Raw genomic sequence first — 18549 nt, 5'->3', positions numbered from 1 at the left:
CTAAGTGATGTCAGCTCAGAAATATGTACCTAAGGGTCTGTTCTTTGGAGTAGCAATAGTTTGTAGAGTACCTTGTACATTCCTTTCCATGAGACTCTCAAAGATAGTTTTAGGTGTAACAGTTAACCTGAAAGTTTCATTTTTCTATATTTAGGAGCCAGTCTTGGGAAGGCAAAATCAAAAGAATTGTTGAAAGAGATTTGGGCCCTTGATTAAGATAGGAGCATGGATGAGAAACGGTACTTGGTTATTTAATCAAAATGACAGTAAAACATTATAATAAACATGTAAGGAAATGCAATTTTAAAGAACTTAGCTCTTTCACAAGTAAAAAACCTTTGTTCTTTCTGGTTGGTTTGTTTTTTTTTTTTAATCATTAAGAACTTTGTAAATCCAACATAAAGCCAGAAAGTTATTCTGCTATCTAGGCAAATTACACAGAAGATAAAGAATAATCTTTCATATTGTAGATGAAGGCATTAAACAGTAAGCCAAAGAAACTAGCCCATCAAAACTGATTGAATTTTGCAAAATTTGGACATATTTCATATCTTCTTTTCAGATCCCAGTAGTATAAACCAAGGCAAATCAAATTCAGTTTCTAAGATTTGTCTTTCTTTCAAATTCTGGAACAAACTGCCACTTTACTTTGGGACAGAAATGCTCTTTTTCCTTCAAAAACGAAAGGACTTTACACCTTGTACTGTTGCTCCTAGCATAGTTCGAACCTCCTATATCAGTTATAACATATTTCAGAGAGAAGATTAGGTGGAGGGAATGGATAATAAGAAATATCTGTCATACACAAGGATTTTAGCAGACTAGAAAGGCTCCTGAATACACATAACAGATTTTCTACAGCCCCACACTTCTCTTACACCTTCTTAAAGTGGCAAAATGAACCCGATTGGTAACATGACCTAAAGATATAGCCACTCTAATAGCATATACAAATAAGAAGCAAATGTATATCAACTTAAAACTATGCTTAATAATCAACATTTAGTATTCTGTTTACTTAGAAATTTATCTGAGCATCTAAGAATTATTTGTTAATTAGCTTCATTTGACATTAGTCCAAGATTTTAAATTGCCATAAGATCTTGGAGGTATTTAAGCTGACACATAATTGCTATTGATATAAAAAGTTATTCAGTATTACGATTCAGTTTAGATGAACACAAATTTTCGTTTTTCTAAATATCAGACATTATATAAGAAGAATAATATTAACTTATTTGATCAGTAAACCTGTATAAGTAAATTTAGGAAGTTGAGATTAATTTTAATCTGAATTAAAATAAACACAAGTAAATTAAAATGTGTGCAGTATTATACTTGGACAAAACTAATCTTTTTTCTTTGTTTTGTTTGTTTGTTTACAAATCTAGTCTTGATTTGCAAAATATTTAACTTAATTATATGAATTTGGATTTTTTTAATGTTTCAGAACTATTAGTTTCTGTAAGAAGGATTTTTTTCCTTTGTCTAACATATTTGAAGTATTACATGTTCAGTTCATTTTCTTGGACTTCTAAGAATATTTGATGTGTAAGTGCTTATTTAGCTCTATAAAACCAATGAGAACAGAACCCCTTAATTTAAGAGCTATTATAATTAATTTTTAATGTCTTCTAAAAATAGGAAAACTTACACAACAAGAAGTCAAGATCTTTCTGAATTACAGACACAGGCACACAGAGAGCTCTGGCTTCAGTTCTACAACTTCAGCCATGAATCAAAAGTAAGCACAAAACCTTACCAGTACAGATCTCAAAGAGCTATTCCCCTTTATAATATATACAGCATTTTTAATTGAGTTGAGCTCAGTATAGACAAATGGGCAAAAAGAAAAGTCTAACAAACTGAATTCTCTTTTGGTTTATTACCCAACAGAAAATAGATCTATTGTGTATCACTTTTCTGAAGAGACCACCACATGGTCAAATTATTAAAATCAAATTCTCATTCTGTGATGCCGTCAATGAGGAGTAATTTATCATAAAGCAGAAACAAACAAAATCAACAAGAGAAAAAAAATCAAAAGAACCAGAAAGTAGCAAAATTAATGTTCTATTGCCAGTTGAGATTTGCTTTGGGAGCCAAGACGACTTGTACCCAGGCTAAGGCAGCCAGTGAAGGGTACTTCTCTGACAACTTGGGTAAATTCATTAGCATCTTGGTGGAACCTCAAAAACTGTTTGAGAATAATTTTTTGTAAGGTAAGATCATGACTCTCATATAAATACACAGTGAACATTTCTTACACACAAGGTCTTACACACCCAGGAAACTCTTCGGGGCTGCTCTCTACATATGGCAGCTCATCCAGTCAAGGCAGTTTTGATCTTATGACACCTTGTCTCAACACTTGCTTCAGTGATCTCAGTGGGAAGGAAAGAGAATAAAAGAGCCTCATGACAGAAGTGTTTGGTTTGGTTTTTTCTAAGTGATGAGATTACACATAATTTTGCTTTCTTTTATGCCCACTCGTGTTTTCAAAGTTTTCTACAATGAACATAATTGTCTTAAAAGAAAGTATATTTAAAATGCTAATAAACAGAATTAAGCAAACATCTGCTAATGTTGATGCTAGCAGTGCAGGATTGGGGTTTTTTTTGGTTTTTTGTCATTGTTTTTGTAGAAACAAATATTTACTCTGTTGAAACCTTATAACCTAATTTTTAAGCAAAGACACAACTTGTATTAAGTCATAAAATTCTTTATTAATTTGTTCTGGAGAGTCAAGGTCTGAGTTCTGTGCCTCTAGAGATAAAAGAGGAATTTCTGGAGCCATGGTTTTAACCCAGAATTTTCTTCAAATTCATTCAAGATACTTTGGATTCCATTCAGAGTACTTTCTCTGATTTTAAATGAAAAATGCTAAGGAAGCTGGTGAATGCTGATAGAAGAACCTTCTTTGACCTCTCAGTACTGTGTGCTGGTTTGAGCTTCCAGCCCCATACTTAAATAGAAGTATAGAAATGATCGCAGCTTTAGGCTCATAGAAAGGACTATACTGTACTATATCAAATTGTCTTCATGTTAACCTTTGTGCATGTTAACTTCAAAAAATGTTACTAGCTATTATACATTGTACACGCTACACTATATTTTATAATCATTAAAATTCTTCCCATGTGCATTTCCCAAAACTACTTTTATAAATGAAGAAATAAAGCTCAGATCTGATAGGTTGTTTAAGGATAAATCCCAAAGTGACTTTCTCAGTGCAGAAACAGCTTCTTCAAGACATTCAGTTCTTTCATGCAGTATCGTGGGTATTGAATAAATAGTATGTGATGGTACAGGAGCTGAGCTCAGGTTTACGACTGTGGTGTTTTAATCTGTTGCTTAAACTTCAGAGACCTTAATGCTTTTCATTCAGAAGCTTTTTCTCCCTTTGTCTGTAGTGAAAAAGACTTCAGGGTCTCATGCTCTGCACAAGAAGTCTTTCTGAAGTCTTTCTCTTGCTCAGTTTTCATTTAAATGACTTTGTGAACCTAAAATGAAAATAAGAGAAGAAACATTAGAAAAGCATAGAAATTTGTCCTGGCGATCTTTTAGTCCTTTGTCGAAACATGGGTAGATTGTTTTCTCTTTGTATTTATTGAACCAAGCTACCTAAACAGTGTTATCCTATTTAGAATGTTTTTAACCTTCTTTAAGCTATTCTCTAAACCTTATCTGGTTTTAAATGAAAATACAAATGTGGATGGTGAATTAATGTCCTGTAGCTTTAAATTCAGCCAGTTTGGTGCCTTTGTCTCTTATAAAAGATGCTCACAGCTCGAGAAGAGAGGCAGCTACTGTCTGTGATCTCCATTCTGAAACTATTCAACTATTCATTTGCATTAGCAGCTCTAGCAAACTGCACCCACATCCAGGCGCACGCACACGCACACACACACACACACACACACACACACACACGGATGCTTGTTTGGCAGAAGCTTTCTGTTTATTCAGCAGAGTCCTCCCTGGCTCCCAGATTTCTGTAGAAAGCTCTAAGAGTTGATGCAGGAGACAGAACCGGAACTGCATGAAGGCTGAGGAAGGCACTGCGGAGGATTGGCTATGCAGGGATGTTGATGTGGTGTGGCTGTACCTGTCTGTTCTGTGAAAGACACTTCTCTGAGGCTGTGAAGGTGAGAAGCCCAGGAATCAACTAGAAGCTTCATTTCGGCCGGCTGTTGGCGGGGGAATGCATTCCCAGTGGTAGCTGTCCTCATTTACAGCGTTATTCTCGGAAACCAAGTATGTGCAGCCTTGACAGACTATGCCACAGCTCCTCTGCAGTTTGGAAGCTGGGACAAATGGAAAGAGCTTATAGCCAAAAGAGGTTGTGATTGTTTGCACGATCCAAGCTTGCTCTGGCAGTGCACAAATGAAGGATGCGCTTTGTGGCAAGCAAAATCAGCAGACTGCCTGACAGGGGGTTTTGGTAAGATAAATGTGTTGCTTGTGTTTTGGGTCTCCACCACCTTGCCCCCCATCTTTTCTTGTTTTTCTGTTTTTACTTTTCTGTATCAGCTATATAGAATTGACTCTTAGCAATAACTAAAACATTTTAGAGATTCACATTTGGTGGTAAGGGATAGCCAAGGGAGCTAGAAAGGAAACCATTATTTCTGGTCATTCAGTTTTGTGACCTTCAGAAATAGTCATCAAGTTTTCTCGATATCCATAAAGAGGCAGAAGCTAGGAATTTCCAGAGCAAAGAACGCTAACAATAAGATATCCCTTCCCTTCTTTGAACAGTCATAATTACCCCCGCTCCTTTCCCCCCCACCCCAGCTTTCCCTGTGGCCTGAAGTGGAGAAGAAAAAATAAAGTCTTCTTGCTCTTATAAAATTGTTGCCGCTGGAACAGTAATAGGCTGAGAATTTAAGTATGGAGGTGGAGGAAGGCAGGTTGAGGAGTCTGCTATTTTCATAGCTGTGCATTGGTGGGTGTTTATCTTAGATTCATTAGCATTGCTGTTCATTATCACGTGGTTGTTAGTGCTTTATCTCTTTGCCTGTACTGTGATTTAATCCCTTTTATGTTCTATTTTGTACAATTTTTCTTTGCCAGGCCCAGTTATATCATTATGAGGCCTTTTTCTGTTATTATTAATACATATTAGCCTTTATTAGAGAAAAGATGGTTGTAGAAAGTAGCCCTGAAATACTTACGGACCCCAAGAAAGGTAAAGTTATTTTCTCTTCAAAATCTAGAGCTTGCTTTCAGCAGATTCTGGGGCCTTGATTTGGGGATCTTTAATAAGCATTTTATTGCAAGTTAAAGAAATAGTCACATTAGTTCTGTGAAATCCTACCTTGCTCTAATCTGCCTTAAGTTGGATCCTGTTTCTTGTGTTTTTCTAAGCATGAAGGTTTACTTTTCCTCATGTTTTCTTAGGCAAGTGTTGCTGGATGGTATGGTGACTGTTTTATTAGCCTACCTCAGACCTTGTCCTTGAGCCCCCCCTTCTCACCAGTGGAGAGAGCCAAGTTTTCTAGCTGCTTAGAGGGGCACAGAAGAAAACCATTGACACCTGCCTTTTTGCTGACTCACTGGTTATATAAACCTTGTAAATACAGCTATCCATATACTCCATTAGGTTACTGGGCAGGTGGCCCCCTCCTTGTTTACTGGCCTTTTCCTTTCTCCTCATCCTCCTGCTTCTTCCTTGAGTTTTTGGTAACACAGTCTCAACCTTTCACCAAGTGAGTTCTAAGAAGCAGTGATAGACAGATCTTTTTTCTTCTGTTGAATTGTTGGGTTAACTGTGTATTTTCATCTTGATTATGATAAAATTCCAAATTCTATATTTTCTTGGCACATGAAACCTACAGTATTAATACGTCTTTTCATTTGTGGGCCAGTTAAAGTAAAAACTTCCTTTTCTCTCTTTGAGAACTCAGTTTAAATGCCCCTGTTCAAAGAATTATTCTATGACCTCCCAATCTAAAGTAAGTTTCTCTGCCTTACATTATTCCTTTCTCACAGCACTGTTCTTTTTCTTTGCAGCACTTTTCACAATTTATGTTATTTGATTACTGTTTTTTTTGTTTCCACCACTTTTCCCCACTCAGCCCTAAGTGTCATGAAGGCAGAGACTTTATTTTTTTGTCAATATATGCCCAAGCACCTAGCAAAACGCCTGGCTGAGAGTTGAAGAAATGACAGTAGGCAGTATTACATGTGTAAAGACCCTATGCTGATGTCGACTGAAAAAAAAAAAGCACAACGTCAGAGTTGTGAAGTAAGTTTTATTTGGGGCAAAATGAGGACTATAGCCTGGGAGACAGCCTCTCAGATAGCTGTGAGGAACTACTCCAAAGAGCTAGGTGGGGAGTTCAGTATATATGTGATTTTGGTGAAGGGGGATCCATGCAGTCAAGCACACATGTTGGCAGAAAGTTGCCAGTAGTCACAAGGAACAGATGCCTCCATTAATGATTTAAGTGCTTTTCCAAATATGAGAAGATGCAAGAAATTGGGATCATAAAATCTGAAAAATATCTTAACGATCTGAAGCCCTGTTCTGCCAGTTTTCCCGGAGCACAGAGTGCCTCATTCCTGATCTCTGCCCTGGCTCCTTTCAGGGTGTGTTGAAGGTCAGCGATTACGGTGGCTAGTGACTTCATCCTTGTAGAGGCAGATGGTGAGCAACAATTCTTCATCCACAGTGAGAAGAAACAGGATGAGCAGCAGCAGGGTCTAAAAAAGGCCAGTGTGGCTAGAGTGAGAGGAGCATGCTATAAGATGAAGCTAGAGAGAGGTCCAGAGCCTAATCAATCACATAGTACTTTACAGACCAAGTTCACATTCTTGTTCTTAATATTTTAAGAGTGTGGAAAGCTACTAAAATAATTTAAGCATTGGGTGATTTAGGATTTCCTTTTTTTTCTTCTTCTTTTAATTCTTCAGTTTAATTGAGGGCCTAAATGAATGCAGCTAGATCAGTCAGGGTGAGTGATTCAGGAGAGAGAGGACAAGATTTTTTTTTTTTTTTGCGGTATGCGGGCCTCTCACTGTTGTGGCCTCTCCCATTGCGGAGCACAGGCTCCGGACGCGCAGGCCCAGCGGCCACGGCTCACGGGCCCAGCCGCTCCAGGGCACGTGGGATCTTCCCGGACCGGGGCACGAACCCGTGTCCCCTGCATCGGCAGGCGGACTCTCAACCACTGCGCCACCAGGGAAGCCCAAGATTTTTTTTTCTTTTAATAGTTCTTCTGTTCCTCAATTTAACCTTTTTTTAAAAATAAATTTATGTATTTATTTATTTATTTCTGGCTGCATTGGGTCTTCATTGATGCTCACGGGCTTTCTCTAGTTGCAGCCAGCAGGGGCTACTTGTCGTTGCCGTGTGCAGGCTTCTCTTGTTGCAGAGCACGGGCTCTAGGCGCACGGGCTTCAGTAGCAGCATGTGGGCTCAGTAGTTGTGGCTCGTGGGCTCTAGAGCGTGGGCTTAGCAGTTGTGGCTTGCGGTCTTTAGAGCGCAGATTCAGTAGTTGTGGCGCACAGGCTTAGTTGCTCCGCAGCATATGGGATCTTCCTTGACCAGGGCTAGAACATGTGTCCCCTGCATTGGCAGGCGGATTCTTAACCACTGCACCGCCAGGGAAGTCCTGAGAGAACAAGATTTTGTCCTAAGAGTTTGACGGTAGAAATAAGTAGAGATAGGTGGGAAGTATTATAATTTGACAGGAATTTGGAAAGTAAAATAGATAGGACTTGGTATTGGATTGGATATAGGTAGAAGGCAGATGATGTCAAGGATGATTCCTGGGCTTTGGCATGGTTTGGTTTTGGCTTGTGTAACCTGATGGATAGTAATGCTTTCCCTGAGATACAGAATACTGTAAGAGAACCAGGTTTAGAGAAGGATCACAGTGTTTGGTTTTGGTCATGTAGATTTTGATATAGTCAAGTAGCCCTTTGGATCTGTACATCTAGATTCCAAAGGAGGTTGTACTACTTTTACCATTGGGAAACCTTTAGTGATATCCTTGGAATAAAGTCCAAAACAGTTTAGACCTACCTTGGGAGCTTATTTCCCACCATAGCCCTCTCCTGTGCCATACTTTTACAGTCTCATGAACCATTCAGTTGTCTTGAAGAGACTATTACATTTCCTTCTTCTGGGCCTTTGCTCATACTGGCGGTCAACCTGAAATGCCTTTCCTTACCCTTTCTCATTTTTATCAAAAACTTTTTCCTTCAAGGCTCATTTCGTTTTTCACCTCCTCCAAGAAGCCTTCCCTGTTCCCTCTCCGTTCCTGTATTCAAGAAGTACTTTACCTTCATATCTACCATATCATTTACTTAATCAGACCTGTGTTTCATTTCTGTGTCTCACCAACTAGGTTATGTGTTTCTTGAGAGCAGGGATTCCACCTTTATTCAATATGTTAGATAAGAAGAACAAAGGATAATTGCAAAATTAATTAAATAGTAGAAGCCTTGATCTTTTCTACACCCTGCTTCCTTAGTCTCATAGCACCATGATGTCCATCTATCTACTGATTTTCTCTAGGCTGTCCTACATTTGTACCTTATAGATACCTACATACAACTTTTCTACCTACATAGTAGAAAAGTTCTTCCTTTCATACGCAAAATCCCTAAGCTAGTCATTTTCATCATATACTTTTTTACTTTTACTTTATTTGTAATTTATCAGAAAAACTGAAAGCTTGCTGTTGCTTATCACACGTGAAAGAATTGACCAAGACAGGAGGGACTAGAATTCATAGCTGATCTTGTTCTCTATGTCTCCTCTTTCCCCATTCTCTGGAATAATTCTAGAATCCATGCAGTACTTTTTTCAGTGAGGTCACTTATTGGCGTTTAAGACTGGGTAAGACTGTGCATCGCAGGAGGCGTGACCCACATATTTCCTAGTGCTCCCTGATAGGATAGCACTGTCCACAGTTGAGCAAGCCTCCCCCCAGGGAGCAGAGTGTAGAAATGCAGAAACAAGTTATGAAGGTTGGCGCCTTCCCATTTAAGTAGTTCTTTCACAGAGGCTTAAGCATTCAATTTGTCTCTTCAGACATCTTTAAAAAGTTGAATTTCCTTCTTAATATCTCAGTTAATATTTGTATGTATGGATTTTCATTCTTTGGAAGCCTGAATTTCAGTGATTTCTTACCCCTTTTAGGAGTTATAGATACCTCCATTTAAAAACCTGAGAGACAATTGGACTACCCTCTGAAATTCATACCAGTCACATATTTATTCTATTTTTTTATAGATGTGTTTAATTTAGACCTTTCTTTTAGTCATAGTTATCCCATTATAACTTGGAAGTATGAAATAGATTGTATCCCTTGTATTCTATTTGAGAACGTTGCTTTATATATCATCCATTGTCGTTACAGATCTTGAATGAGAAAAATCTAAGCAACTCTAAACATTATATCACAAAAGAATGACTTTAGTTCTAACATGATTTGATTACTTGCAACTAAATAAAAATTATTTAAAGATAAAATTATTTAAACAGAGGGACAGATCATTATTGCACTCTTTTTTTTTTTTTTTTTTTTTTTTTTTGCGGTACGCAGGCCTCTCACTGTTGTGGCCTCTCCCATTGCAGAGCACAGGCTCTGGACGCGCAGGCTCAGCGGCCATGGCTCACGGGCCCAGCCGCTCCGTGGCATGTGGGATCCTCCCAGACCGGGGCACGAACCTGTGTCCCCAGCATCGGCAGGCGGGCTCTCAACCACTGCGCCACCAGGGAAGCCCCCATTATTGCACTCTTGATAAACTCTTCTCAGATCAATTCTGTTCATTAAAAAATATATAAAATCTTTGACAAGTGATACTGTAGGCTATTACCTTTCTTAGAATTTGTACTTAATTTTGAGAACATAGCTGCTTTTTTGTACAGTAGAATAAAACAGATACACATATAAAGTTTGTTTAAATACCTGCTATGTAAACTATCTAATATCTTGAGAGTCATCAGTTTTTAAAGATCATGGAAATGTTAAATTACTTTTTGCCTATACTTCCCTTTATGTTAGCTGCTTTTGGACAGTGCCGTACTACTACTATCTGGATAGCTCACCTCACTTCATGCTCCATATATATAATATATATATTTAATAGACTTTAGGAAGGGAGTTGTAATCCTAAATATGGGATTCCCATCTGGAGTCTGACTTTGTAGAAATCATCAATGCCTCCTTTTTATGTTGATCCAACTGGTGGTAATCATGGCTGTTATGAAAAGCATTATAGGGAAGTAGTTAAGGACAAGGACTCTGAAGCCAAATCCTATGGGATTTAAGTCCTGGCCCTGCTGCTTACCGTTGTGTGACCTTGTTACTTAACTTCTCCTAATTCAGTTTCCTCAGCTGTAAAATTGGGGACTACAATAGCATGTATTTCCTAAGGTTGTTTTGAGGGTTAACTAGGTAAATATAAGCAAGGCACTTACAGCAACACCAGGTACATAGTAAACATTCAATTACTAGTACATTTAAGACTATCACCATCATCATCAGGTTTACATATAAAGCAGATTGAACCTTGAGCTTTCATAGCCTCAAAAGATACCTATCTGAGGAATAAACCTAGTGAGATAATCCTAGAAATGTTCAAATAGTTCACATAGGAAAGTAATAATGTTGGGCATTTAATTCATAAGCCTTTCGAATTGAAAAATATCTGAAGTCTGAGCCAAATATTGTTTTTAATTTTTATTGAAGATAGTTGACTCACAGTGTTGTGTTAATGTCTGCTGTACAGCAAAGTGATTTAGTTATACATATATATACATTTTTTTTATTATTCTTTTCCATTACGGTTTATCATAGGATGTTGAATATAGCTCCCTGTGCTACACAGTAGGACCTTGTTGTTTATCCATTCTATATATAATAACTTACATCTGCTAATCCCAACCTCCCACTCCATCCCTCCCCCAGCCCCCTGCCCCTTGGCAACCACAAGTCTATTCTCTATATTCGAGAGTCTGTTTCTGTTTCGTAGCTAGGTTCAATTGTGTCATATTTTAGATTCCACATATAAGTGATATCATACACTATTTATCTTTCTCTTTCTGACTTAATTCACTTAGTATGATAATCTCTAGGTCCATCCATGTTGCTGCAAATGGCATTATTTCATTCTTTTTGTGGCTGAGTAGTATTCCATTGTATATACGTACCACATCTTCCTATCCATTCATACGTTGATGGACGTTTAGGTTGTTTCCATGTCTTGGCTATTGTAAATAGTGCTGCAATGAACGCTGGGGTGCATGTGTCTTTTTGAATTATAGTTTTGTCTGGATATATGCCCAGGAGTGGGATTGCTGGATCATATGGCAACTCTATTTTTAGTTTTTTTGAGGAACCTCCACATGGTTTTCCATAGTGAGCCAAATATTCTTAATGTATGACAGTAAGATATTTCAAGGAGCATTAGAAGTCAGTCTCTGATTTAATACTATCCTATTATAATGCAGATAAAGTTATGAATAACCTTGTTAAGACCTCTTGGTATTACAGTAAACAAAAACACTTTAGGTTGTAATAAAAGAGAATTGTAAATAGCCAGTACCCAAAATAGATAAGTGAATAGGAAATAATTTCATTCATTCGGGAAACATTTAAGCAGCTACTAAGTGCTATGCACAGTTTTAGGTGTTAGAGAAACAGAAGTGGACAAAACACAAAAATCACTACCTTCATGGACTTGACATTCTAGTTTTTGTTGATAGATATCAAAATATATGTCATGAGGTAAAAAGTTCTATGTAGAGAAAAGAAGTCTGGGAGCTAGAATAGGGAGTTCATAATGGAAGCAGAGGCTGTAATTTTAAATACAGTGTCAGGGAAGACCTCACTACTAAGGTGACATTGGAGCAGAGACTTAAAAGAGGTAGATAGAGTAAGCCATGCAGGTGTCTGGGGAGGGGCGTTCCAGGCAGAAGGAACACGAAGTGAAAAAGCACTGAAATGGTGCATGCCTGGCACATTCTAGGAGTAGCAAGGAAGCCATTGTAGCTTGTGGCAGTGGAGTGAAGGGATGAGTAAGTAGTAGGAGGTGCAGTCAGAGAGATTATAGATGTGGGGCAGGTGCCAGATCATAGTCATTTAGGCCATTGTAAGGACTTCGGCTTTTACTCTGACTGAGTTATGGAGCCACTGGAAAGTTTTAGATGTAAAAGACTATTGTGATCTGACTTACATTTTTAAAGGGCCACTCTGGCTGCTCTTCATATAATTGATTATAAAAATATTATTGCAATAATAGTGTAGGAGACCATTGCTGTAGTCCAGGCAAGAGCTGATAGTGTTTTACACCAGGGCGGCAGCAGTTGAGATCTAGTGAGAAGGAGTCAGATTCTGCATCTCTTGAGCAAGTAGAGCCCAAAACATTTTGCTGGGGCAATGTAGTGTGCATAGGGGGTAACACCGCAGACTCTGTAGCCAGACTATCTGGGTACAAACGCTGGCTTTGCCACTTCTTTACTTTGTGATCTTGGACAACTTAAATTCTCTGTGCTTTGGTTTTCTTAGCTATAAAATAGAGATAATAATAATACTCATCTTGTAGTTTCATTGTGAGCATTGAACAATTTACTAAACTGAAAAAGAACTTAGAACAGTGCCTGGCACACAGTAAGTACTATACTATATGTATTAGCATCTATCTTTATTAATGTTAACTGGGTAAGGTATGAGAAAGAAAGAGGAGTCGAAGATGACACTAAGGCTTTGGATCTGATCCCATGGATCAGTGAAGTAGCCATTATCTGAGATGGGAAAGACTGCAGGGGAAGCAGGTTTGCGGGATGTTGGGAACTCAGTTTTGTACATAGTAAATTTGAAATGATTGTTAGACATAGGTAGTTGGATATATGAGTCTAGAGTTAAGGGAAGTATGGGCTGCGGTATGCATTTGGAAGCCGTTAGCAAATAAATGATATTTAAGACCGTTTTAAGAGAAAGAAGAGTAAGTAAGCCATAAAATGGAATTGGGGATATACAGTTTGGACAGCCTCTACTTAGAGCCTTTACTCTTCACAAGCTAACAAGCCTAACAGTAGCCAGTTCAGAGACAGCCAGATTATCACAAACCCATGGAGCTTTCCAAATTCTTTCATTGCTTTTTAGAATTTTGTTTTATCAGAATTGCTTGAAATAAATAGGATTAAGCTGAGGCTTAGAAATCTTTTGTCTTAATTAGACTGTGTCATAAAAGTATTTGCAGGGAATTAACTTGTAAAGGGGAACTCATTGGTGGCAGTTTTACAAATTGGCTTATCCACACATGGGTTTTATATGTTTGTTTTTGTTTTGTTTTGTTTGCAGTATGCGGGCCTCTCACTGTTGTGGCCTCTCCCGTTTCGGAGCACAGCCTCCGGACGTGCAGGCTCAGCGGCCATGGCTCACGGGCCCAGCCGCTCCGCAGCATGTGGGATCTTCCCGGACCGGGGTGCGAACCCGTGTCCCCTGCATCGGCAGGTGGACTCTCAACCACTGCGCCACCAGGGAAGCCCTATATGTATTTTTAAATCCTCAGTAGTGAAAACACTTTTCTGTGTCCCTTTCTCCTTTTACTAGTTAGCACCTGCTCAAAAAATAGTAACTAATTTTAGTATTAGCAGATCTGTGTGCTTCAGACTAATCATTCTTCATTCTGAGGTTTGTGAGATTGATTTTTGAATAACCCATATCCCAAGTCACTATTTCTTTTTAACAAAATTTAAAACCTTAAAATTAGAAGAAAACTTGGATCATCTGTTCCAACTGTCAATCAGTATATCCTCATATGACATTTTTAACATGCAGGCAAAAGTCTCTGCTTGGACATTTCCAGTGACATACGTGAACTGGTATTTGAAACCCCCTGGTTAAGTTGAACAATGTACCTCTTCTTATTTTCAGTATATGTCACTTATTCTTTTAGTTATCAGGATGAGATTTTTCTCTTAAAATCTGCTACTCGGGCTTCCCTGGTGGCGCAGTGGTTGAGAGTCCGCCTGCCGATGCAGGGGACACGGGTTCATGCCCCGATCCGGGAGGATCCCGCATGCCGCGGAGCGGCTGGGTCCGTGAGCCATGGCTGCTGAGCCTGCGCGTCCGGAGCCTGTGCTCCGCAACGGGAGAGGCCACAACAGTGAGAGGCCCGCGTACCGCAAAAAAAAAAAAAAAAATCTGCTACTCATCTATAAAATAAATTTTCTTAACTGGATGACCTGTTTGGTTCCTTTCTAGCTCAAAGAATCTGTGCTTATAAAAAAATCTCCTAACCATAACAAAGCAGAATATAATTTTATACTTACACCATCGATGCTGTGATTTTGTAGGCTCCTTATGGACTTTCTTTCATTCTTTCTTTCTTTATTTCTTTCTCTCTCTCTTCCTCTTTCTTTCTCTCTTTCTCTCTTTCTTTCTCTTCTCTCCCTCCCTCCCTCCCTTCCTTCCTTCCTTCCTTTCTTCCTTCCTTTTCCTCCCTCCCTCCCAGGCTCACATGAACCTATTAAATCCAAACATCGGGCCTGAAGTACATCTGGCAGTGCAAATCCTCAATGATGTATTTCACGTAAGCCAGGAAATCAGTCCTCCTGTGACAAAGCAATTCTGAGCAACAGCCCTAGATTCCATAATGGATATTTTGCAGTGGGGTTGGAACAGGTTGGCCATTTAGGCTGTTAATAATCTAAACTCATATTCAACTCAGTCAGCAGTTTTTCCTCAGCAGCCTTGGAGGGATGAATATCATCTGTTGGAAGCTATTTTTCTTACAAAAATTCTGACCTTTTTTCCATTCAGAGTAACATAGGCTCAGTCGCTGCATGGCATATGAGATCTAAAAGGATCATTTTAAGGAGATGCTGGCGAGCATTTATATTGAACATTTACTTGATATCTTCTTTGTCCAAGGCATTTTGGTACCTTCTTGGGGCACAAAGATGAATGTGATGTGACCCCTGCCCTCAGGAACTGTCAGTGGAGGCAACACACTCAGGCAGTCATTTCAGCGTAATGTGATAGGGACAAGTGATACAGAAACATAGATAAGTGAGAATATAAAGGAGGAGCCATTAATCCAGCTGGGAGAGGGAGGTTGTCAGGAAAGATTTCCTGAAGGAGGTTATACCTGAACTGGGTTTCCTTCAGCCAGAAAAGGAAAGGAGAATATACCCTGGACTGGCTGAGGGAGCCGTGTGGGCAGAAGCCTGGAGGTGTGAAACAGTGTGCCATGTCAGAAGAACCAAATTATAGTTGTGACCCTTAGCATATATAGATTTAAATTTAAAGTTTCCATTATTCCCAAGTGATCCATGATATAGTTTTTTTGTCAAAATTTTGCTGAGGCACATGGTAGGATCTTCAGCTACAAAGCTAGAGAGCAAACCCCACCAGAATTCACATTTCAGTGCACATCACCCATGAAGTGATTTTAAAACTTTGTTTTTGATGAAGATGGACCTGGAAAGTGCCGGTGGTAGAAAAGAGAGTGGGGCCTTAAGTGGTTCTCAGTAGAAAAGGGAAGTTTGAGACAAACTAGACTGTAGTGCCAAATTCACAAGTGACCAGGATTCTTGTCATGAGTATTACTTGTATATCAGTGATTTTTCAAACTTTTTTTGAGTGTGATTTTATGTGTGTGTATTTTTAATTGCTGTAACATTGGTCTGTAACTTGACATAAGTTTCATGTGTACAACATTGCATTTCAACTTGTGTATACACTACTTCATGTGCACCACCAAAGGTTTAGTTTCCATCCAGCACCATACAGTTGACCCCCTTTACCCATTTTGCCTTCCCCCAACCCTCCTTCCTCTCTGGTAACCGCCAATCTAATCTCTATATCTAGGTGTTTTGTTTTTGTTTTGTTTGTTCATTTATTTGTTTTATTTTGTTTTTTATTCCACATATGAGTGAAATTTTCTCCATCTGACTTACTGACTTAGCATAATACCCTCAAGGTCCATCCATGTTGTCACAGATGTTAAGATTTCATCTTTTTATATGGCTGAGTGGTATTCCATTGTGTATATGTGTATGTATATGTATGTGTATGTATTCCATTGTGTATATGTATATGTATGTGTATACACACCACACACACACACACACACACACACACACACCCCATATCTTCTTTATCCATTCGTCAGTTAATGGACACATAGATTGTTTCCTTATAAATAATGCTGTGATGAATATAGGGGTGCTCTTTCCAAATTACTGTTTCCTATTATTCTGGTAAATACCCAGAAGTAGAATAGTTGGATCATATGGTAGTTCTGTTCTTGAGGAATCTCCACTGTTTTCCATAGTGGCTGCACCAATTTACATTCCCATCAACAGTGTGCAAGGATTTCCTTTTCTCTACTCACCAAAACTTGTTATTTCTCCTTTTTTTTTTTTTTTTTTTTTTTTTTTGTGGTACGCGGGCCTCTCACTGCTGTGGCCTCTCCCGTTGCGGAGCACAGGCTCTGGACGCACAGGCTCAGCGGCCATGGCTCACGGGCCTAGCCACTCCGCGGCATGTGGGATCTTCCCGGACCGGGGCACAAACCCGTGTCCCCTGCACTGGCAGGCAGACTCTCAACCACTGCGCCACCAGGGAAACCCTCTCTTCTTTTTGATAATAGCCATTCTAATGGGTGTGAAGTGATATCTCATTGTGGTTTTGTTTTGCATTTCCCTAATAATTAGTGATGTTGAACATCTTTTCTGGGCCCGTTGGCCATCTGTATATCTTCTTTGGAAAAATGTCTATTCAGATATTCTGCCCTTTTTTTTTTCTTTTTTTTTTTGAGGTATGCGGGCCTCTCACTGTTGTGGCCTCTCCCGTTGCGGAGCACAGGCTCCGGACGTGCAGGCTCAGCGGCCATGGCTCACAGGCCCAGCCGCTCTGTGGCATGTGGGATCCTCCTGGACTGGGGCACGAACGCGTGTCCCCTGCATCGTCAGGAGGACTCTCAACCACTGCACCACCAGGGAAGCCCTGCCCATTTTTTTTTTAACTTTTTTTTTTTTAATTTATTTTTGGTTGCGTTGGGTCTTCGCTGCTGTGTGCGGGCTTTCTCTAGTTGCATCAAGTGGGGGCTACTCTTTGTTGCAGTGCACAGGCTTCTCATTGCAGTGGCTTCTCTTGTGGTGGAGCATGGGCTCTAGGCATGCGGGCTTCAGTAGTTGCAGCATGAAGCTCAGTAGTTGTGGCTCGCGGGCTCTAGAGTGCAGGCTCAGTAATTGTGGCACACGGGCTTAGATGCTCCGCGGCATGTGGGATCTTACCGAACCAGGCAGGGATGGAACCCCTGTCCCCTGCATTGGCAGATGTATTCTTAACCACTGTGCCACCTGGGAAGTCCCACTCTGCTCGTTTTTTAATCAGATTGTTTGTATTTTGTTGTTGTTACTGTAGAGTTGTATGAGTTCTTTATAAGATATTAACCCCTTATTGGTCATATCATTTACAAATGTTTTCTCCCATTCGGTAGGTTGTCTTTTGTTTTGTTGATGATTTCCTTTGGTGTGCAGAAGCTTTTTAGTTTGATGCAGTGCTATTTGTTTATGTTTGCTTTTGTTTCCCTTCCCTGAGGAGACATACTCAGAAAGATATTGCAAGACCCATGTTAGACTATAAGGCCTATGTTTTCTTCTAGGATTTTTATGGTTTCAGGTCTTACTTTCAAATCTTTGAACCATTTTGAATTAATTTTTTGTGTATGGTGTAAGATAGTGGTCTAGTTTCATTCTTTTGCATGTGGCTGTCCAGTTTTTCCAACACCATTTAATGAAGAGACTGTCCTTTCTCCAGTGTATGTTGTTTGCTCCTTTGTCATAAATTAATTGTGGGTTAATTTCTGGGCTTTCAATTCTGTCCTATTGATCTGTATGTTTGTTTTTCTGCCAGTACCATGTTGTTTTTATTGTGAATGCTTTGTATTATAATTTGCAATCAGGGAGTGTGATATGTCCAGCTTTGTTCTGTTTTCTCAGGATTGCTTTGGCTATTCAGGGTGTTCTGTGGTTCCGTACAAATTTTAGGATTTTTTGTTCTATTTCTATGAAAAATGTCATTGAGATTGGGGTAGGGATTGCATTGAATCTGTAGATTGCTCTAGGTGGTATGGACATTTTAACAATGTTAATTCTTTCAGTTCATGAGTGTGGAATATCTTTGCATTTCTTTGTGTTTTCTTCAGTTTCTTTAAACAACGCCTTATAGTTTTCAGTGTACAGGTCTTTAACCTCCTTGGTTAAATTTATTCCTAGGTATTTTATTCTTTTTGTTGTGATTGAAAATAGGATTGTTTTCTTATTTTCTCTTTCTGCTAGTTCATTATTAGTGCATAGAAATGCAGCAGATCTTTGAATGCTGATTTTGTACCCTGCAAATTTACTGTATTTGTTTATTATTTCTAGTAGTTTTTTGGAATCTTTAGGATTTTCTGTGTTTAAAATCATATCATGTGCAAATAGTGATGGTTTTACTTTTTCCTTTCCAATTTGGATGCCTTCTATTTCTTTTTCTTGCCTAATTGTCTGGCTAGGATTTCCAATGTCATGCTGAA

At 39.1% G+C, this 18549-nt stretch overlaps 1 protein-coding gene across 5 annotated transcripts in view; it reads left to right on the top strand.

Annotated features, from left to right (window-relative positions):
• Positions 1-18549, top strand: part of TMCC1 (transmembrane and coiled-coil domain family 1) — a 221775-nt gene that overhangs the window by 174448 nt on the left and 28778 nt on the right. Inside the window, exon 1 of one of the 5 annotated variants that reach the window (XM_060109312.1) lies at positions 3991-4148. The exons of the other annotated variants lie outside the window; for them this stretch is intronic. Coding sequence (XP_059965295.1) covers positions 4086-4148 — 63 coding nt within the window. The 5' untranslated portion in view covers positions 3991-4085. Of the gene's footprint in view, positions 1-3990; positions 4149-18549 lie in introns of those variants that run through there. 5 annotated transcript variants of the gene reach the window in all.

This window comes from Mesoplodon densirostris, chromosome 10, assembly GCF_025265405.1.
Source record: "Mesoplodon densirostris isolate mMesDen1 chromosome 10, mMesDen1 primary haplotype, whole genome shotgun sequence".
Classification (NCBI taxonomy): Eukaryota; Metazoa; Chordata; class Mammalia; order Artiodactyla; family Ziphiidae; genus Mesoplodon; species Mesoplodon densirostris.
This window is presented reverse-complemented; position numbering and strand designations above follow the sequence as displayed.